At 41.2% G+C, this 22,053-nt stretch overlaps 1 protein-coding gene and 1 long non-coding RNA gene across 5 annotated transcripts in view; one reads left to right on the forward strand and one right to left on the reverse strand.

The window, feature by feature from the left end:
* ATP8A1 (ATPase phospholipid transporting 8A1) overlaps positions 1–2,104 on the reverse strand; it is a 124,877-nt gene extending 122,773 nt beyond the window's left edge. For all 3 annotated transcript variants that reach the window (XM_063335568.1, XM_063335570.1, XM_063335569.1), the window contains exon 1: positions 1,818–2,104. In XM_063335568.1, coding sequence (XP_063191638.1) covers positions 1,818–1,866 — 49 coding nt within the window. In that variant the 5' untranslated portion in view covers positions 1,867–2,104. The remainder of the gene's footprint in view (positions 1–1,817) is intronic.
* Positions 2,105–2,361: 257 nt separating this feature from the next.
* LOC134515935 (uncharacterized) lies at positions 2,362–21,721 on the forward strand. 2 transcript variants are annotated; one of them, XR_010071177.1, is made up of 5 exons: positions 2,362–2,590; positions 2,865–3,131; positions 11,765–11,869; positions 18,200–18,232; positions 21,316–21,721. It is a non-coding gene; the product is annotated as an uncharacterized LOC134515935 (long non-coding RNA). The 2 variants fall into 2 exon arrangements; XR_010071176.1 differs by lacking the exons at positions 18,200–18,232; positions 21,316–21,721 and adding an exon at positions 14,414–15,756.
* Positions 21,722–22,053: the final 332 nt, after the last annotated feature.

Below are 22,053 nucleotides of genomic sequence, written 5' to 3' on the forward strand. Positions count from 1 at the left end.
GTTCAGAAATGGCAGCCACACTGTCCATACGTGTAGACTAACTAAACTTGGAAGCCATTTATCTCAAAAAGAAACAAGGAAGTAAGAGACTCATTGACATTGGTTCCATTGTGAATGAACTGAGTATAAATAAACTGAACTGAATATAAATAAAATGAACGAGTAACTGTCACATTAAACTAAGAGTAAGAAAACAGTAACAGTTTTTAAATTATTTTTCTTTGAGTGATACTATATATAGTATGAGTCAATAACTCCACTGCTATGATAAAAACTATCACATCATTTCCCAAAAGCGAAGTTTCTTAAAAGAACTTTCATACCTATTTTCAGACCTAAAGAAAGTATTTTTCAGAAGCCTCTTAAATCCTGTATTCAACTGTTTTACAGTCATCCAACCTTGAACACTATTCAAATAAACTAGACTTTCCCCTTCCCCCCTCTTACTGCATCTGCACGTCTTAGATATTTTACCTTTAGGGAACACCACATTTGTTAATAACCATTAAGATTCCTGTAATTAGATCATTTTGAAGAGATCATCAATTTTCCCAGTTTATTTGTGCTAAGCTTGTAGTGAAAACCAACTGTCTGGAAAAGAACTGAAATTAAGCCCTGAAAACCTGGAGATTTAACTAGTACCATTATATGCATCTACTAACCACTGTGAGTATAGCAGCATGGCTGCTCTGGTTGTACATATATTTCAGAAGTGTCCCCGGAAGGATGTACCTTCTTCCTTTCTTCTTTGAAAGATACATTCTTCTCTTTCTTGGCCAGCTAACATTTCCTCGGTAAAGGCAGAGCTAGATCTCCTACAAACCTACTTTTGGGGGAAGAAGGCACGTAACATGGGAGAAACAGGAAATGAACACTGAGATAACAGCCTACTTCCAATCTACCTTTCTTCACGCCCTTCGTAGCACAAGAAAAAAAAGGAAAAAAGAAATCCTTTGGAAGAAGGATAGAGGGAGAAAGTTTCTACTTCCCTATATAGCCAAACAAAGCCAAAACCCAATCAACTGGATGTAATGGTTTAAGTGCAAAAACTTTCAGACAAAGGGCTAAAACCTGCATACCTGCATCATGACAGCGACATTGCAATCACTACCTAGAGCAACTGGAAATCATAAGCTGTCCCAACACTCTGATGCTTTGGTATCAACGATGTCAAACATTACTTTTGCATGCAACAAATTAATATAATTTCACTTCAGTGATTCTTTTTACAAGGCAGTTCCTGACACGCTGTTATCCGAAGGCACGCAATCCTAGCCCTTAGGCAAGAAACACCAGCACGGTCTAAAGCTTTCAGGTAGGTTCCCTGTATCAGAAACCTTGATTTCTAATGACCGATGTACACTTAACATGCTACCGATGGAAGAGGCATCCCACCTTATCCCTAGGAGGAATACCCCGGGACAAATACCCCAGGCCATGAGCCGCCGCCCGGGGCCGCGCAGCCAGGCGCACCGGGAAGAAAAAAAACAACCGCTGCCTAGGGCTCGCCGCCCCGGCGGACAACGGAGTGCCAGTCCATATGAGACAGCCCGGAGAACGACTCCGCCGCCACCAGCAACGCCATGCCCGGCCGCGCCGCCACAGCCCCACCGGGGGATGCAAGGGGCCACAGCGGAACCGGAGGCCGCGGCGAGGGGCGGTCGGCGTTGCAGCAGCCGTCGCGACACCGGCTCCCGCCGCGACACCGGCCGCCCGCCGCTGCCTCCTCCTCCTCCTCTCCCCGCCGGCCCCTCCCGGCCAGGCGGCGCAGACCCCTCCGCGGCGGGGCGAGGCAGGGGGCCCGGGGCGGCACTTACCCTCTGCGCGGCAACGGATCTCGGACACCGTTTTCTGTACTGCCGGCATCGCCGCCGGGCGGAGGGGGGTGTGCGGTGGCGCGGCCGCTTCTCCCCCCCCGCGCCCTACACCTGCCGCACGCCGGAGCGCGACCCGCGCCTCAGCGAGGCCGGGAGCGAAGGCGGCAGAGCTCCGCGGCGGCTCCCCCGGTACCCTGAGGCAACACGCTCGCGCCGCGGCGGCGCCTCCCTCCGCTCGCGCCGCCGCTCCTGACTGACAGCCGGGGCGCCCGCGCTCCGCGCTCGCCTTCCCCCTCCGGAACCTACCAACTCCGCCTCCCCCCGCTACCCACCCGTCCTCCGCCTCTTCGTCCCGCCGCCATCTCCCCCCGCCCCCCTGGGCTCAGCGTTGCTGGGCGGTCGCGGCGTAACCGGGCACCGGCACTATGGGCGGTTTGTGTCCCGTTTCTGAAGCAAGCGATGGCTTTCCGATGTGCGTGTCTTGTCGTCCCCCCCCCCCCCCCCCCCCCCCCCCCCCGGACAGGAGGGGAATGGAACGCGCCGAGCCCTGGGCCGCTGCCCGGCGCTAGGGGCGAGTGGGGGAAGCCCCGGGGAAAGGCCGGCCGGTGTCCGCGTCCCTGGGGACTGTGTCTGGGACGGCGGAGCTCAGCCTCGGCGGGACGGGAAGCGGTGGCGTGGGGCCGGGCGGGGCGAGATGGGCTGCTGAGGGCGGTGGGCCCCGTGCGGCGCAGGCTTGTCGGGGCGGTGCGGCCGGTGCGGCCTGGGCAGAAGAGGTGAGGGGGGCGGAGGGCGGCAGGGCGGGCGGGAAAGCCTGCAGAGCTGCCCGGCCTTGTTTATCTGCAGAGGGCACTCCTTCCGTCCTTTGGTCCCTTACACAGCTTGGCGAGGTGTACATGAAGCGAAGGGCGCGGGAGCCGTCCATCCTGAGAGGGAATGTGAAAGGTTGCTCTGAAGCCCCCCCTCAGGCGGAGGGAGGCTGGCTGCCGCTCTCTTGACAGGCAGCTTTCAAACTCTCGCCCAGCTTTTTATTTTTAATCTCTTCCCCAGTCAGGAGTACCGCAGTTTGACAGCCCTGAGTCAGTGTGAATCCAAGCTCTCCTCCTGTGTGGGCTGGTGGAAAGGAGGTCCCAGCTACAGATGCCTCAGGCTGAAGCAGCAGTGGCATTTTTACTTCCAGACTGTTAACGTGACACTTGGGTGACTGCAACAGGCTGAGCAATGTGTCTGTGTCGCGTTCTCCCTATGTCTCAGTAAAAACAGCCACAGTAAAAGCAGCATGGAGGAAGAAAATAGAAAAGGTGATAGGATTTGGAGGTAGGTCTTCTTGGCATAATTATGTTTTGCATCCATTTCAGCCAGGCATAAAACATACTGACTGCCTAGAGGACAATGGAAGTTATGAAATAGAATAAAGCTACTATTGTCCCACGAATCTTGAGAAGATTTGAGGCTGACATGTCTGCTGAAGGCCACCATTGTGTCCTCCAGAAAGTACATAACAGTCAGATTATGGATGTGTGATTACTGCTGATTTTACAAAGCATACATACATGCATGAGAAAATAAGATATATATAGTCTTTCTTAATAGCAACAGTCAGTCTTTCTGTTTGATAAAATCATACACATTTAATCTGTAAATTGATCAAGCAGCACTTCATCCATGGAGAAAATTGAACCAAGAATTTCTTTCTCTTAAATTCTGAGCTCAGATACCAGCAAAGAGGAATACTTTGCTTCACAGAAGACTGCATTGGGAAATAAATGCACTTCTTTTTTTTTTGAAGCCATGGGCCAGAAAGCCTGCTGGAGCCTCCTCTTCAAAAGAGAATGCTCTTCTGCATCATCCTATGCAGCAATCTGTGTGGGTTGTTTGTGTTTTTGTTTTTTTTGGGGTTTGTTGTGGGTTTTTTGGTTTTTTTTTTTCTGAACCAGAAACAAAGATTGTAGAAGGATCTCTCTTCATGGTTTTTTACTGGAAAAACAAAATGCCTGGAGAGAACATGCACTGCTCATCCAGTTTTAAGAAATACTCAGTATAGATCAGTCAGCCGTGGGTGGAGGCTTGGCCGATGCAAGTTACTTTCTGTAAGAAACAGCTTTTAGTTTTCTGTTGAGATTCCATTGAAGCCTGGCTGAAACAGTCATTTAGGAGACTATATATATATCACTCCCAGCATAAATAGGGCACTTCCGTGAAAAAGGATTGTGGGGGGCAGGTGGTGGTGTGTGTTTGCAATTCCTAACAGCTACGCTATTGTTAAAAGGCTGCAGCCAGACTGCGAAACTCAATATAAATTTATATACGTGCCAGTCAATATGCATTTTCCCCCAAATCACTGCAGTGCCGGTGACAATTAGAATTGTTGCTTAAATCCACTTTTAAATCCCATTTTATGTCTAAATATTTTTTGGCTCTAAGATCCCTGGCAGGTGGCACTTATTACTGATACCTTTGGGCAACTGGAAATTTACCCACTTGAGTACAGAAGATACTAAAACAATGCTGCCAAATGCTATTTAAAATAGCGAATAGTTATTTTACAAACAAGGCCACTATCCATGTCACAAAATAGCACAGTAACAAAATTAGTAGCTTTATTCTCAGTATATTTTTGTTTACTCGGAGTTATTGCGAATGCTTAATATCCCATTTTTTTTAAAGAAAAAGCCTTTTGTGAATATATAGTATGAATAATATTTTAAAGAAAGGTAAGGAATAAGGTTCTGTTAAATCTTACCATGACTTAAGAAGTTTTCCTGTTTTCCAGTTTTTATTCTACAAAGCCTCAATGCTAAGCTAAACACATTTAACCATTTAGTTACACAACAGACAGTTTAGCCAGATGTCATCCAAATGTAGGAAACTCAACCACTGTATTTCGTAACAGCCCCCATCCACTTGCAGTATTACTCCAGGAGAAGCCCTGTAGCCTCTATTCTTTCTCCCCTCCCCCCACAAGATCTACTGGCAGAACCAGCTGGCCCTTATATTTATTTCTTTGCTTTGGAAAACAAATAGATGAGCTCCATCCCTTCACCTCTTGTGTGGTAAATGCAGCCTGTGTCACTCAAGCAGTTTCCATCTCCACACACCACCATCCTTGTTTTGATAGAAACAGGTCAGAAAAGGCTGCTGCAGATATTTAAGCTGAGAGTATGCTCAGTTTACACACTTGAGAGTATGCACTGTATTTAAGGAATCCAATATTTGGTTCTGGATTATCACTTGTTTGGAATGTGCATGAGAGGGCTGCAAAACAGAAGCAAGCCAGTCAGCTTTCCAGCAAAGGTGTAAATTAAACAGTATGCCTATATTATGCTTTAAAGATTAGATGACACTCTAGATTGAGCTTTGATTTCAGTGTGTATTTTGAAATATGTTGAGGCTCTGGTGGAACTGATAGCAATTTATTAGCATTATTTTATTAGCAGACACTACTTTTTGGCACGAAAGAGCATAGAAACCTTGTTTTTTAAATATATGCAGAGAAATTGAATATCCAGAGGGAAGAACAAGTTATTTCAGATGGAGAAAGAGCCTTGCAATGACAGCTGAAATGTTGAGCTAGTAAAAGAAAATTGTGAAAGGCCTTGGTTACAAGTCTATTTGTATGTGAAAAATATCACAGATACTACTTCATTGTTTTATGGATTAGACTGAGCTATGATGAGACAGCCCTATCTCACCAGTTCATCTCCAATAACTTTCAGTGGTATAGACTACCTAACCCAACTGAAATCGTTTTTTGCAAATGATATAAACATTTTATTAGGACTTTAAAGATAGAAGTTTCCATTATTTATGATATACCAACTGTCCACTGTAGTAGCCTCCCAGAGTGAGAAATACGCTCTTTAAAGTGAATGCACAGGGAAGTTGAGGTCTGCAGGCTTGAAGTATTCACAAACTTGACATATATAAAGATTTAATCTAGATTTTTGCTGTAATGCTATTAATGTATATGAAGTGGTGCAATTTTCCTTTGTGATACAGTGTCAGAAAACAGGTGGCCAGGTTTCATACAATAGTCGAAGGGAAAATCAATACTGTAACTGCTGCCTCTTTTCCGGAGTTGTCTGGAAAGGATTTCTGGCATATGTCTTTTTTCTGCTTCATAAAATATTGCAGCAACTGAAGGCTGTGCAATTAATCTCTAACTCTCAATATTTTAACCAACACCTTTTTAGTTTAATATATAAAATACTCCCATAGCATGGGAAGTTTCTAATGAAATGTTATAAATAGCTGGATCTAAAATGTAAAAATGTACAGGGAAGCAGCCACTTCAGCTCAGATGAGTCTATAATTTGCCTATCAGCTAGGAGAATATGTATGGTATTGCTGAAGACTAAACCAGTGCTGTGCTCTAAGGAGGAAAAGCACATTCTTGCTTTCTTTACCTTCTTTGACCCTCTGAAATGATAACACTTGCAGGCTTTGCATACTGATTTTTAAATCCATTATGCGTATGTCTAAGCATAAGCTTCTGCTATCTCTTCTATAAGCAGATCAGATAAAGTGCTTTGAAATTCTACCTGGAGCCGTTAAAATGGTGACAAGTTGTTTTATTTACAAAATTATATGTTAACTCATTGTTATTTTCTAAACTTTGAAATCTGTCATGTTAGGTTTGTTTAATCTCAGATAAGTATACCTCCAAAGCAAGTTTATTTAAATTATTTGACTTAAAATTGACTTTAAATTATTGACTATTGCTGATGTTTCAGGTACTCCCAGTGAAATTTCTGACAGTTCTTTGTGTGGTTTAACAGAAATCAACAAATCTTCCGTTTGCCCAAATGTGGCATCAAATACATCAACTAGCCTACACTCTGTAAAGCCAGCAAAGTCTATCCAGTGTTCACATGTGCTTATCAATATCTCACTGCAAGATAAGAAGAATTCTTTGTCTTCTACTTGCTGTTGTTTATGTAAGGTTGCTTTGCCCTTAACTATTCTTATAGTCAATCCCTCTGGCTTAAAAATAGATCATCTGTGGAAACAGGCTGTGAAGTTTTCATTATAGAATGTGTTTGATCTGTACAAGGCAGTGTAAATTTATATTATGTGTATCCTTTATAATTATGAAAGACAAAACTTCTTCCCTGAGGCAACACATGTTAATAAAAGAAACCTCAACCCCCTGAAGTAGATATTTAGACGTATAGAACGTACCACAAAACACATCAGATAATTCAACCTCTGGGCCGATTTATAGAAGCCGGTGAAGGCATTCATGTTAATTTCTCACTCAGCTGCTGTAGCGGTGCTTGAGTGCATAAACAAAGCATAGGAAAGCAAAAAAACCCAAACAGAAACAAAGCAGATCCAGAGTGTAACAAATATATATCTGTATCCTTTTTCTTTGTAGACCCAGCTCTATACCTGAGCTTAAATGTCCTTTACTCAAATTTCTTTTATGCACTATTAGATTCACATTCAGGGCAGTGGAAGAAAAAGACTTAGGGATACATAATTCCATAGCATTGGCCCAAACTCACAGTTACTTGCAACGGAAATCTGCAAGGACAAGTTCTCTGGTGTGCTTCCTGTAACACCTTGTGGCAGCATCAAAGGGCTCACATCAGGCACGTTAGTTCCTGAAAAGGCATGATCTTACATGCTAAAAGGAACTGGGGTAGTTGGAAGCAGCCAACCTACAGATGTGCACAATGGTGCAATGCAGCTGTGGTCAGTTCTTGCTCATTTTTTTAGCTTGGCCGTGGAAAGACTGTACAGATGTGTGTGCCATCAGGAACGTTTCTTCTGATCAACAAAAGTGAATGTATCAGTACTTCTTCAGATCCACCTCATTATCCTTTTCTGAGAGGGTGAGCATCATGGGCATCACAATTTTTTTTTTTACAAGTGGAGGGAAAAGAAGTTATTCTTTATCTTTTCCCAAAACAGGCTTTCCCACAACTCGATTTGCACGTAAGAATGATGGGATGGATATAAACAGAGAGAGAGGTTATGTGAAAAGAAATCCTCTGCTGTCTTGATAGTACCATATACTTCTATAGGAGTTGTCACACATGACTTCCAAATTCTCACCTTTGGAATCTTTCTTTTACCTTTTGAACAGATTTTAGGGTAACTTTATGACGTAGCAAGAGATGCATGTTTGAGGATCGCATATTTATTTGTTCTGTTACCTTTTCAGGAGTGTGAAAAGGTGAGATACCTGTGTTCTCTTCCTGAGTGTGCCAAGGGACCTATTTTGTGACCTTGGATAAGCACTTCCTGGCTGCTTTAATTCCATTTATTTATGATTTGAGCTGTTTGCAGGAAGGTTTCTGTCTTGATATTCATTTGAGTAGTGCCAGCCCCACTACAGTGGGGTCCTGCCCTCGGTGATAATGCTGACAACAGTGCTCAGCCTTTTACAGGAGGTTCAACACCATGAAAGGCTGGGCTGAAATGACCATCATCTTAGTCTTAAGTAGTGGATATAGGTCCACAGCAGGGACAGTTTCTTACAGAATTGCCAGTATCTAGCAGCTGTACGCACAGGACCTCGTGTGCTACAACAGCGTAAATGGGAAGAGCAGTCATACAGAAGCAGACAGCTAAAGGAGAACATCAAAGTCCAGGCCTGAATGTGACTCTCTTGGTAGTCACTCACAGCTGTAGAAACTGTGAGGAGGAAGAACATCATGCCCGAAATAAAAACTCCGCCAGGAAACAAGGCAAAGATTGAACTCTTGCCAGATTTCTTGGCATTCATAGTGGGTTCAAGGGTATTGTAGCATTCTGCAGGCATCCCGTGATGTTTGTGAGGCTGCAGCAAACACACAAACACCCATTGCTCAGCAGACAGAAACCAAAACTGTCGTGCTGGTAGTTTTCAGTATAGTATTGTGGTGGGCAGATTTGTCACAGAAGGAACATGGCACAGGAGCAAGCATTGCTGGCACATAAAGAAAATGGATCAGGAAGAGCGTGGCCAACCAGATGGCCTCTTTGTGGCTAATCACGCGCTTATGCAAATGCTAGATTAAAACCACAGAAGAGAAACAAAATGCAGATGTTTATATTAGATTGGTTTCTTCTGTGAGGGACAACCATGTAAGAAAACGCTAAAAGGGTAATGACAAGTGGTGTTCAAAGGTCTTTATTATACAGCATGACTATTTAATCCTGCAGTTCAGTGATTACTTTCACTTTAAGAAATGAGTGTAAATTTAAGTTATATGGCTTTACATTGATAGCAATAGTATAATTCGATGCTGCTTTCCTCCACTTTATGCTGACTTTAACACTTTCAATTTTAAAGATGTTATGACACTGTAAACATGGAATAACTGGATGGTGAACGAGGCCCCTGAAGTTTCAACTTAAAACAGCTGCAGATACTTTTCCGATAGCATTTCTAAAATGCTCATATCCAATTAGATACATGTTTCTGGGAGAAACATGTCTTTCCCTGATGCCACTGCACCCAAATATCGGATGGCCTTACAAGAGAGAGAAAACAGTATGTGGTGTGGGACTCCTATGTTAAATATTAATTAATCATTTAGTTGCAAAACTGCAGAGCCTTTGCAGAGATGTAGGTGATTTACCTGATTGTCAGAGGAATGCTTTATGACATTGCTCAGAAGAAACTGAAAATAAAGTCAACTGTGACTGGGCGAGTCATGACTCTGAACATCTGAGCTTGCAGATTCTCAGTGCAGTCGGCATTTGACAGCCAAATCTCTGAAGGTTACACAGTTTGCTGGATATATTCTGTCCCAGGACTACAGGAAGAGAGCAGGATTCCTGACTGTAATAGCTCTTCCCAGTGTCTTCCCCAGTATCAGGAGGGCCATTACTACATTAACATTCAACCAAGAAAAAATTTAAACTTCCTTTGCTTTCCAGTGTCACTTCTGGAGACAGTTGTGTGCCAAGGAGGACGAAGTGTGATTGCTGGAGTCAGGAAATAGTTGTGCGTAGGGCAGACAGGAGTAAAGGAATATTATACCAATCAAAGGAAGAGAGGTCTGGCCTGTGAGTTAAAACAATGGATAAAGTGTCTTTAACTACCATAGTACACCTTGTTTAGGGTATCAAGAAGCTCATGCTTTCTACAGAGTTATGGACAGATGTCTGGTGTTTGACACTGGGGTGGGCGTTTGTCCTAGTTCTTGGTTAAGAGTCTCAGCTCTTGGACTGTTTGGGTAATAACCAAATGTCTAACTACTCCAGCAACAGGTAAGGTTTGAAACCCGTGACTCGCAGGATACTCATGGAGTTGACTGCAAGTGATTGTCATGGAGCTGATTGTCATGGAGTTGACAGCAAGGGATTCCAGGAGGATCTTAGTCCATCTGTAAAAGAATAACTTTGCAATGAAGACATCAGATGATTTAGATTTAAATCTAATAGTTTTAATGAAAAGTGAAAATACCCTGCATGCTGGCTTTTTTTATCTTTGGTTCTAGAACACCTTTAAAAATATAGGAAGTTTTCCTGTAAGGTTACAGAGCCAGTTTGTCACAATTTACAAGTCACAGCATTCTGTCTGCCTGTTGAACCTTATTAACACACGCATGAAACACTGCTTAGTTTAGACTTTGATCACAAACCACTTTTCCCGAGTTCCCAAAGAAGTTTCCTTTCACGCTGCTTTTGTGAAAACTTTCTTTGGACATCTTCCACATCCTTCAGTGAAAAGAAAAGCTCAGAAAGAAATCCTACATATGCTGAACATGACAGTCCTTTTTGCTATTGACCTTAGGGGTGCAAGGATACTGCCTAGAATTTTTGCCGTAGTTTTAAACCCATCATGTTACTATCTAGTCAGTAAAAGCAAACCACAAACCTCTTCTGACTAAAAAACACAGTGCCAAATAATGTTATGCTATAAATTAGTATTATTCTGTAATGATCTGACCCATTGCATTACCCATTTTCTTTCTGTCCTGTCTACGGCAAGGTAGTGTGGGGCAATTAAAAAAAGGTGAAGGGCAGAAGAGCATTCTCGTGTAATCTTTAAAAGAGTGTTATTACTAAATGAAGAATGTAATTATCTATAGCCTGTGTTGGATGTACTTGACATGGTATTTTACTTTCTAGTACAGTAAATTCAGTCTTTAACGTTCATTTAGCTCTGCAGTATCACGGTGAAGAGAGCTGTAAGACTACCTGGATAGAAAGGCAGCCATAACATTCAAAAAAGAAGAATCTGAGGTATTTTGTTTCAGGAGCTTTTGAACAACCAATGTGAGGGACTAAAACATCCTGCTTTTAGTTTAACAGTATCCATTTGTTTGCACACACTGGACCTAGCATATATCTAGTTGCCCAGAAGTAGTATTTACCATTTTAGAAGAGCATTCTTTTCATTTGTCTATCTCTTTGGTAGACTGATCTGCTGTGTTGATGTAACTGTAAGCGTTTACAATGCATATTCTCTTTTACATAAATAAGTAAAGACAAAGCTGAGTAATGAGCTCATTGCTCGTGTACTCAAAACCTTGCAACACTGGGCCCTTATGAAATGTTCTAACAATGTGCATTTATGAAATAGTTTTCTTAAAGAGTGTACTCAGCTAATGCTTTGCATGACCTTTAAACAAAATAATGTCCTTGTGCTGGGTTCATTGCAAAATGAAAACATGCAGCATGGTTGGAGTCTCTGAAAAGCTTTGAGAGGTTCTAATATAGATGGAGTGAATCTAACATGACAGATGCCCATTCTTCTGTGTTGGGGAAGTGAGAATTCATGTTTTATTTTTGAGAAGTTTGACATGCCAAAAAATCTCTGTCAGTCTGGGTAATCAACAGTGTAACAAATGATTTAGCTCGTTCTCTCCTCCCTTTTTATTTATGTATCTTCACACTATATCAATTATGTGCCGTTCTATTTCTGTTTTTCAGAACCATAACTCGCTATATGATTAGTCTGTTAAATCTCTGCATGCGTGTCCTCTAATACTTTGTTTATATCTTAACAGGCCAGATTCGTTCTAGATATACTCAGGTAAAGGCAGTGGAATGAAATCAAATGAAATGAGCATTGACTGGCAAGTGGAGTGTTAGAAAGGTGTGCAAGGAGCCAGGTATGTATCTTCCATTAGTCCAAAATAACGCCTGCTCTCTGATTGGGTGACTTGGCAGAGACAGGATGATCATAGCTCGTAGTTACCAAGCACTTAGAACAAGCGGCTGTACTTTATGTATGTGTTCCCACATGTAGCAGGTTATCTGTTCTAAATCTGAATTTAGCTGAGTGTGTCAGTTTAATATATGACCTTAGAGGTAAAGATGGGCTAAATGTTTCTGTACAGATGGCATCACTCGAGGGTGGAAGCTTAGCAGAGTTCTTGGCATTGAAGCTGAAAATGCCAAGCATTATCTGTGTCTATGATAACTCTTCCCCATAACTCAGAAACTGTAGCTTTTATAATAGTGTTGGGAATATGTAAGATGCTGTCTGATCCTATGCAGACATCCAGCTAAACTCCTGACCAAATTTCTGGTATCACATGGGACCTATTTTCTTCTGTAATATGAATGCGTAGTTTTTCAGCAGGACCTCTAAAAGTTCTCATGGACATTAGTGGTCCTCAGTGGGTCTGCAGAGGCTTTTTAGCATGAGCAAGGAAGTGGGATTTTTTTAATCATCGTCAAGGTAGTATTTCTTTTTGTTTTGTTTTGGTTTGGTTTTTACTATGAGCAAGGAAGTGTTGGGTGTTTGGGTTTCTTTAACCATGAGCTAGGAAACGTTAGTTTTTTACTGTGAGGTAGGAAGTGAATCTTTTTTGACAGGGACCAGTTACAAACTTCTGTGAGTAGAATTTCCTCATCTTCTGCAGTGTTTTTCCACATAAGTTCTGAAAAGGTCACGAAACTTGTGCATATTGTGTGCCTTATGCCTTCAGGATATGCTCTGCATCAAAATTTCACTGATACTTTCCCATCGTCTGCATTGAGTAGTTCCTGTGTTGTAGAGACCACTAGGACTATAGCCACCATACACCAGTGCAACATCTCTCTCTGAGTCAGAGCCTAATGGCATTACAAGGTCTGCAACAGCTGCTGCCGAGATATATCTGTGACTCATCTGAAATCCTACTATGAATAAAGCACTAATCCAGCATCATAGTCTATTCTGCTGGCCAAAGAAGAATGCTAAATATAAATAAATCTGTAACAGAATGAAAATACGGTGGAAGGTTGGTAAGATTTCAGAGAAGTCAAAAAGCCCTCTTATCGCAGAAAAGGAAAATTTAAGGGCAAATGAAAAAAGCATTTTCTCTAAGTGTTTCACTTCCATTTCTCTTTTAGTTCTCTAGAGGCACCAACATCTTTTTAGACACCATAAGACTAATCTAACGTTTATCTGAGAGAAAAAGATCACAAAAATATAGACTACCAAGTGAAATAACTTACTGTTACATCAGATGTTTGGAAATTAAAGTAGATTATTCAGATTTTGAAATACAGAACAGTATTCACCGTGGGTGAAGTTTAACTAGTTCATCTCATGTCAGCTGCAAAAGCTCCATCAGCTTCAGTAATGCCAGTTTTCACTTTGTATCTCTTACCAAGCTCATTTGATGCACGCTATTGTATAAACATTAGCTTCCTCTAAGCCAAAAAATATTGCTTTATACATTCTTTTAATTCTCAAACATTAACCTGCTGGAAAGAAGGCTGTTCCTACTCAGAGAAATACTTGCTATAAACTTAATTCTGGAGAGATCACTTTGACTGTCACTTTTCCCTGCTCTGGAATAAACTGAATTCAGTGTCACTGGCTGTAAAGATCGGAATTGATAAAACTGAATGTGGTTTGTGCAATGCCTCAATTTTAATAAGCTTAGTTGTGGCTTTAAAACCCACTGAGATGGTAATCTGTTTATATTTCAGCTATACCAGGCACAGCTGCAGTGTGCTTAGGACCCAGAGAACCGAGTGGTCTCGAGCCAAATGGAACTCTATGCAGACCTAATATAAGGGGAAAGTGTAGTTTACCAAAGATAAATGTGAGAAAAACAGGAAGGAAAATTATTTTTTGCTAAATGGGATGCTTTTTTTGGGAAAGGGGAGGGAGAAAAGTAAAGGCACTGCACCCTCTGTTATAGAAGAGCAGCATGCATCCCAGTGACCCCTTTTTATTTACTTGTTTTCTTCACTAAGCTAGAAAGCAGATATGAATTTAGCTCCAGATAATGCCTCTCATTTCCTGCAGTGATTTCCACAATTGTCTCTTAAAATGTGGTTGATAATAACTTTTGGTAACATTTATAAAATTCTTAGTTTAGAACAAATGAACAGTATTGCTCACTTTTCATTCTTCTCTAGTAAAGGGGTAAATATAGAAAACTAACTAAAACAACTTTTAAAAATAGCAATTTATAAAATTATGTATTATTTTACAGTCATACTAAGCATTTCCTGTATATTTATGGAGACCATTTTAGCTGTGGAGATGAGTTGACTCTAATGATTGGCAATGTTGATTCATTAATCAATGTGCTGTGATCAAACACGAACGGCAACAGAGCAATGACTCAGCATTCAGCACATGCTCTTTGCCTTACTTTCCTTTCCCAAAGAAAATGTGGCGAAGGGAAGAAACAGATTCCTTTCTCCCATAGGGAAGGAGTGGAGAGGAAGAGAAACCTACTCCGGTTCCCACAGGCTCCCTCCCCTGCTCTCGGTTCTCTCTTTGCTTCTACCATTTTCGCTCTTACTGCCTTCCTCTTTCTCATGGGAACTGCCTGTAGCCACCTGGAAAGAAAACGGCAGCCTCTGCTACAATTGCCACATTAGGGTGTCAAATATATTCTGGCAGTATGACCACAGGCCACTCATGGAAAGCAAAAATAGGTGCTTCTCTCAAGCAGAAGCTGAAGAGTCCTGCGAATGTGCTGCATGGTACCGGTGTACCAGCTGTGTTGGTCAGTGCAAAGCTCCGCTGGGTCAAGAAATGTTTGCGTGCACAAGGCTGAGGCAGAGGCTGCGAAAGCTGGCTCACTTATTTTGACGGATGAAGAGTCAAGATAAAACCAAGGAGACACATACACTAATTGGATTCTCGCTGGTTGCACGGAAGTGTTATCTCAACTGGGTTTGTGATTAAGTCATTCTGGGGATGGGATGCTGTCATTGAAAAAGCACCTGTTTTAAACTGCATTTGACAGGTGATAAAATTCATATTATCAGCTGAAGTCCCTGACTTTGCACACGTAGATGAGAGTAAAAGAAGCAGTTTTGAGCTCATCCTTGCAATCTCTGACCCGAACAACAACTTCAGCATGCTTTTTCCTGTAATATGAGAATCTGATTTTAGTCCTGTACATGAAGATCCTCTATTTCTATGGAAGACAAATGGCTGGTTGCAATGCTGCACCATTTTTGAAAATAATATAAACTGCAAGAGAAAAAGAAGAAAAAATCTTAGCTGGCGACAGTCATCTTATTAGGTACGTTCCATACATGATGATGGCACAGAAGGAAAAAAAGCAATCATGAGTGGTCATTTATGAAACAGAAGTGGGACATTCATTCATAGTGTAAAGGGGAGTACTGGGAACCCCATGAGATGCTGGTAATCTCTTTTACAAGAATTACTATAGGAAACTCATTCATTCCCCATTCCGAAACACTTATGAATTATTCAGTTAATCCTGTCTGGGGAGATAAATGTCGCATGCTATAGGAGCACATGCTATGGTATTTATTAACTTAGTTCGATGTTTCACAGGCTTCAAATTTGCTTTTCCATAATGACAAATATTATTGTTTTAGTTCCTGTATTTTGCTTCTTATCACTGAGTTTACAAGAACCACCCCCATCTGTGTTTCTACTTGACAAGTTTTCTGAAATGAATCAATTGAAAAATGTTTGATGTTTTAGAAATCTATTGTAGACATTCTGTCTCAGATATTAACAGTATCTGTCAGCCACCAAATAAACACAGCTTATCTGGACTCTTTTCATGCCTTGGAACACTTTCATTAGATCTTAAACTTTATTTTTAATCTAGGTCTTATGTCGACAGTGATGTAAAGTTCAAACTGATATGTGTTTATGAACTGTTGAAAATCAATACATTTGATGAACAGTCTGGCAAAGTACCGAACAAATCCTTGTTATCCTTTTGGGTGAAGAAAGTTTGGATGATTTTAGAGTGCTTGCTGGGGTACCATGCAGTGCCTTATGGCACAAGTTACTGCCACCTCATGCTTTGTCTCAGGGCTGCAGTCCTCAAAGCTCAATGCATTTGTCATTCTTTAAAACAGTCCATGTATTTTATAGACAACCCGTTTCAGTTCTTATTTCACCATGAAATACTTAGTATATTGGTTCAAAGCCACTATTTACATCGTTAAAGTGAAGATGTCACTGCTCTGGTGAGTGCCTTTCTTACTAAAATTGTGCCTTGGTTACAGTGGGAGCAAAAAGGATCATAGACCCATAGGATGGTTTAGGTTGGAAGGGACCTTAAAGATCACCTAGTTCCAACCCCCCTGCCATGAGCAGGGACACTTCCCACTAGACCAGGCTGCTCAAAGCCCCATCCAGCCCGGCCTTGAATGCTTCCAGCGATGGGGTCGATGTCCCTGGGCAACCTGTTCCAGTGTCTCACCACCCTCACAGTGAAAAATTTCTTCCTAATACATAATCTAAATCTACCCTCTTCCAGCTTGAAGCTGTAACCCCGCATCCTATCACTACATGCCTTTGTAAAAAGTCCCTCTCCAGCTTTCTTGTAGGTCCCCTTCAGATACTGGAAAGCTGCTATAAGGTCTCCCTGGAGCTTTCTCTTCCCCAGGCTGAACAGCGCCAACTCCCTCAGCCTGTCCTCATAGGAGAGGTGCTCCAGCCCTCTGATCATCTTTGTGGCCTCCTCTGGATCCGTTCCAATAGGTCCATGTCCTTCTTGTGCTGAGGGCTCTAGAGCTGGACGCAGGACTCTGGGTAGGGTCTTAACAGAGCGGAGTAGAGGGGCAGAATCACCTCTGTTGACCTGCTGGTCACGCTTCTTTTGATGCAGCCCAGGATATGATGCGGTGATGCAGTAAAGAGCTTATATTTCACAGTGAAAAGGGACATGCCCTTTACCCGGTGCAGTTTTTCCTTTTGCAGTCCTTTCTTTAGTCTACCCCTGCAGCAGACAGCTGAGTGGCCAAAGAACAACTTTTCCATGTTGGGACCTGCTCCATTTCACTACAGCATTGCAATTGCATTTGTCAGCTGCGTGCTAGGATCAAGAGTTAGCGTGCTGACAAAAAGACCAGTAGTTTTCCTAAACACTTTCTTTCTAGGAAAAAAGTCAGGCTTTTCTCCCCCCTAGAAACATCTCTCATTCTCAGTGTGTGCTTAATCTGCCATCATCTTCTTGTAAAAGATCTGAGGATTGTTCGACCTGACACAAACCCTGTCTCTGGTACAGCAAAGCAAGTTGGCTGAAAGAGTCCCTGTCAAAAATATTTATCCAATGGCATCGCAATGTGAATGCACCTGATTATTCTGAAAATATATGGAAGAGCACGTATATCAGGACAGTGCGTGATAATTCTACCACAGATTTAACCATGTAAGAGTATTCAGCATCTAACTGACAACCCACCTGAAAAGAAATGAAAATCACTGAAAAAACAGGATGTGTGCAAGAATCAGTTTTAGTGATCAAAGATGACTATTGTATTAACAGAAGATCAACCCAGTTTCTCCACAGCCCTTGTGCTTGGGGCACTGGCATGGGCAGTTTAGCTGCCATCCCCCCATCCTGGCCCCCAGCCTAGTCCCTGCCCTGCCAGGCATCCCCGGCCCTATTTCCAGCCTCACATCTTCCCAAAAGCTCTTTCTGTCTCAGTACGAGAAAAAAGGGCAAAATCTGAATCCTCAAAATAGAGTATAAAATGACTTTTGTGCATATGCATATATGCATGCCTGGGTGGGGACACACACTAGATATATGTCTATATTTCTTTATGAAAACAAAGAAGGAAATAATTTCAAGTGATTTTAGGTGCCCAGGTCCCAGGTATCTTCATTAGAGGCAAAAGACAAAAAGAAATGCAACTTCAAATAAAGTACTGTTTATCAGAGATATATTTTGTAAGAATTATGAAGTAACCATTCTCTGAGCTGTACATACACCTGTGGTGCTATAATTACATGTTATTCTCTGGAAATTCTTATTTCTGTGGAGAAGAGGAAGGGAATGATGGATGCTTTAATATAGCGATAGTTTTTCCCCTCGTGTTTACAAGTATGCCTTGAATTCCCCTCCTGGGTATTAAATCATTATAATTCCACTTAACCTGAATCTTCCTTGCATACTTTGATTTTGTGACACCATTAAGTTTATTTGGCAATGGAGTTATTTTCATCCTAATTATTTTTCTTGTCTGTGTTTGTTATTTTCATAAAGTGAGACAGAGACTAGAAAGAAAGGAAAAAAAAGGTAACCATAAAAATCCTAATATTTGCATACTGTTTCATTTTGTTTAACCTAGCGACTCTCCATTGTGAAACATGCTGGTGATCGGTGTGAGACCTGGCTGGAAAAAGTCTGAGTTACCGGTTAGGTGACACATTAACAAAACTACTTTTTGTAGTTTTGTAGACTGCTTAGGATCCAGCTTCACTAAACTTATAATTTGGGAAATTTGGGTCAAACTTTACTTTTCTATAGAAGGACTGAAATATTCTTAGGCTTTTTCCTACTTGATTGTTTTTTCCCCACCAGAACACCAACATCTTGCTGCATGTGTGCTTTTTACACAAATGCATTGCTTCAGTTACCTTTCTTTGTCTTCTCCTCCCATCCCTGAGTGATATTAGATGCATCCTCTATATTAAACATTTTTAACGAGATGTTAACCATGCATTTTCTAATCTTGCCAAGTTTTTATTTGTCTGGGTTTTCTCCTTTATCTGCTGTTGTTTGGTGGTTAAGTCTAATTAACTCACCTTATGGAAGACTTCTCAAATTATTTCTGCTAGCAGGAGTAATAATTCATCCAGATAAGCTTTCTTTTGTAAATTAGAAGATATTGAAGATATTTACTTCTCACTTAATAGTAAAAGATATGTTGGTTTGATCTTTTGTCACTCCAGGCCATGTGTTCCAACACAATGCATGAGGACTCCTATCTTTTTTTAAGAAAACATTTTTTTCACCCCTTTACATCTGAATGTGCTAGAACACAGGGGAGATGCTGGTCAAATTAGTCAGTTGTTTTGCTTGGGCTGTTGATTCTGCTTCTTTTTTTAAAGTTGATATACTTCTGTATAATTTTTTCCCCTCATTTCTAGAGACGTTTTATATGGCAACTTTTCTTTCCTCTGAAAAATTATTTTACTTTTCATCAGTTTCTTCTTTCTTGAAATACAGTTACGCATTGTACCAAATGAGAAAGAAAAAAAAATATTAAGTGACAATGCTAGGTGAAAAATGAAAGCCTCAGTCTAGAAATTCAGGATCCACCTGAACTTCAAGAGTAGTGATTTTGCCTTATCTCCTGGCTTTGCCTACATTGCTCTGAGAAGCAAGGTAACAGAATAACTTAAGTCTGTCTCTCAAACATCATGGTAGTAGCCATAACACTGAAATTCAGTTGTACTTTAAGCCTTTTCTTCTTTAAACTAAGTGACCTTAGAAAAGCAATGTCCAGAAAAGACTGGGAATCTGATTGCATCAAGATTAACTGACCAGCCTCTGCCCTCAGCAATTCCAGTTCAAAACGTTTGGTCCTTCCCCTTGTCTCCCCCACCCCCTGCTCCCAGTTTCCTCCTCTTGCTCTTGTCTTAGCATTTCAAAACTTTTGAGCGTTTAACGTAAACAATTATGGATAGAGATGGTAAAAACTAAATCTGAGAATTTTTCCTCCCCTCCCTTTTTTTAGAAAGAAATTCTTCTGCAGTCCTGACTTGAATTTTGAGAGGAGATAGGATATAATTTAAATTCTATTGTACATTGTTCTGTCAGGAGATTTTCCAGTTTGTAGTTTAATTGGGTGATTGGTAGTATAAAATAAGAAAAAACATTTTGGTAAGCTTTAAAAATCTGCTTAAACTGGATTTATAATTCCTTATATGTCATGAGAGGAGATTTATTTTAGACCTACTCTTCTATTTTTGGCTGACTAGTTTCTAAAAATACAGTGAACTCTCCTGACACTATGACAAAGAATTGCAGTTACATTTTAATGCCACCCTTGAAAATATGTGGGTTTGGTTTTTGGGGTGGTTTTTTTTGGTGTTTTTTTTTGGTTTGGTTTTTTTTTTGCATTAGGAAGGGTCTTGCTACAAAGCACTGCTTTCACAGGTAAATGATAAGCATATATGGTACAGAAGGTGTTCTGTTGGTATTGCTGATACCCAGCAGAAGAGGAAGAAAGCAGAAGCAGACATTGCACATTGCAACGGCTCCTCTGGGATTAGAAAAGAAACATTTCTCTCAACTGCCAACAGTGTCACAGCAGCAGATTCCTACTGCTTGATTACAGAAGTGGTGAGCCTTCTTCATTCTTTAGGGCTTACTTTGTTTTCTGGAGGAGTGGTGTAACTTGGCTTTGGTGTCCAAACTTCCCCCAGGCTCTGTGTATCGCACACAACACTGGACGTGAGAATTTGAATTAGTTTGTTCTTTTGGGTTAAACCAGCACAGGTGGGAATGTCCACATAGAAAACGACGTGTGAGCCTTTGTGTCCATCTTCCTGATGGAGCAACTACTGATGTTACAAGCTCTGGGGACCAACCCATGATTCTCCTCACTGCAGTCGGTTTCTCTGGTGGGTCCTTAGGGAATAGGGGAAAAAACAGTTGAAACTTGGCTGTGCTTTCATTCTCTCACTTCTTTTAAGTCTTTTCAGTATCCCACATTCAGCAGCATGGTTAGGAATTGATTTTTTTTCTTTTAGAACAATTTTAATAGTTCTGTCTCATTTAAGTTGTTCCTTACATCTGAAAGACAGCAAATCTGCTTCAACTGGTTTTAGAGAGGATAATAAACCTCTGTAACAATGATAGCTAGAAAAACTGGAAGAATTTTTTATTTTGTGCCCCTCACTTTTTTTCTGGAAGAGCCTTTTCCCTTGCTGTTTGCCTTCTGGTTTTGCTACAGGCTCTAATGAGAACGGAGACCATGATGTGCTAGGAGCTCTCAGCCACGGAGAAATTTAGGATTATGCAAATTGGGTCCATAGTGATACCACCCTATCTTCTGAGCCAGCAATAAGGTCTATCACATTCAATAGTTAACTTTCAAGACAGTAAATTCATCTGTATAATTTTCCCACTTTAGTCAATAATGCACATTTGCTAGGAGTTCAGTCATCTATATTATTTTAACTTTCTACATTATCTGTTTCATTCTAACCACCCAGTCATTCTTTCTTGGCATCACACTCACACTTCCTCCGTCTCCCCTTCCGTGAAGAGTCTTATATTTAAATATTGAATTAGTGTTAAGTGAGGAATCATTTGAAATGTCTAGGAAATGGATTTTTAAACACTGATCTAAGCTATTCCTTCTTTGTCAGATATTACCCACATTACTTGAAGCAATCCTGTGCCATCCTGCATCATGCACCACCACAGATTACTGGGTTGAATGCATAAACTTTGGGGTTTTTCAGATTCAGACTTTCAAACAAACTCTACACATGCTTGGAAGCAGTTTACTTTCAAAACATTTTGAAGAGCAGAACTTCTCCTCAGATGGCATCCGAAAGAAGTGGGCTTCAGCCTTGGGCACAGCCACCCTGGCACAGGTCAGAAGCAAAAGGGCACACTGGGAATTCTGCAAAACCAGCATTCCTAAGTGCTGGGCATTGTAAACTTCATGATGGACAAAATACAAGAGTACTGGGATGTATTCTGTAAAAGGTTTATACCAAACAGTGGCAAGGATGAGGGCATGAAATTGCAATGTTACTCAAGCGTGAGCAAAAGTGACAAACAGAGCCTTTATGTGGTGTGTGTTATTTTGGAGATGGCATAAATGTTGAAGGAGCACTTATTTCCTCTCTAAACTTTTTTTTTTTTTTAAATATGTATACCGAAAAAAGAGGGGGAGGGGAAGGCAAAATGCTGTGATTCATTATGTTATTCACTTTCAGCAGTTGCAGAGAAAAAAATCCGGTCACTGACTTCCAAAGAAAATCTATGGTGTAGGCCACATTAATATGGATATCTCTAACTCAGGACTGAGAAAGATTATTTATCGCATTATATAGAAAGAAGCTTTGAATTTTCAGAGTGTGGACCACATTCAAAGA

Source organism: Chroicocephalus ridibundus, chromosome 5 (assembly GCF_963924245.1).
Source record: "Chroicocephalus ridibundus chromosome 5, bChrRid1.1, whole genome shotgun sequence".
Lineage (NCBI taxonomy): Eukaryota > Metazoa > Chordata > Aves > Charadriiformes > Laridae > Chroicocephalus > Chroicocephalus ridibundus.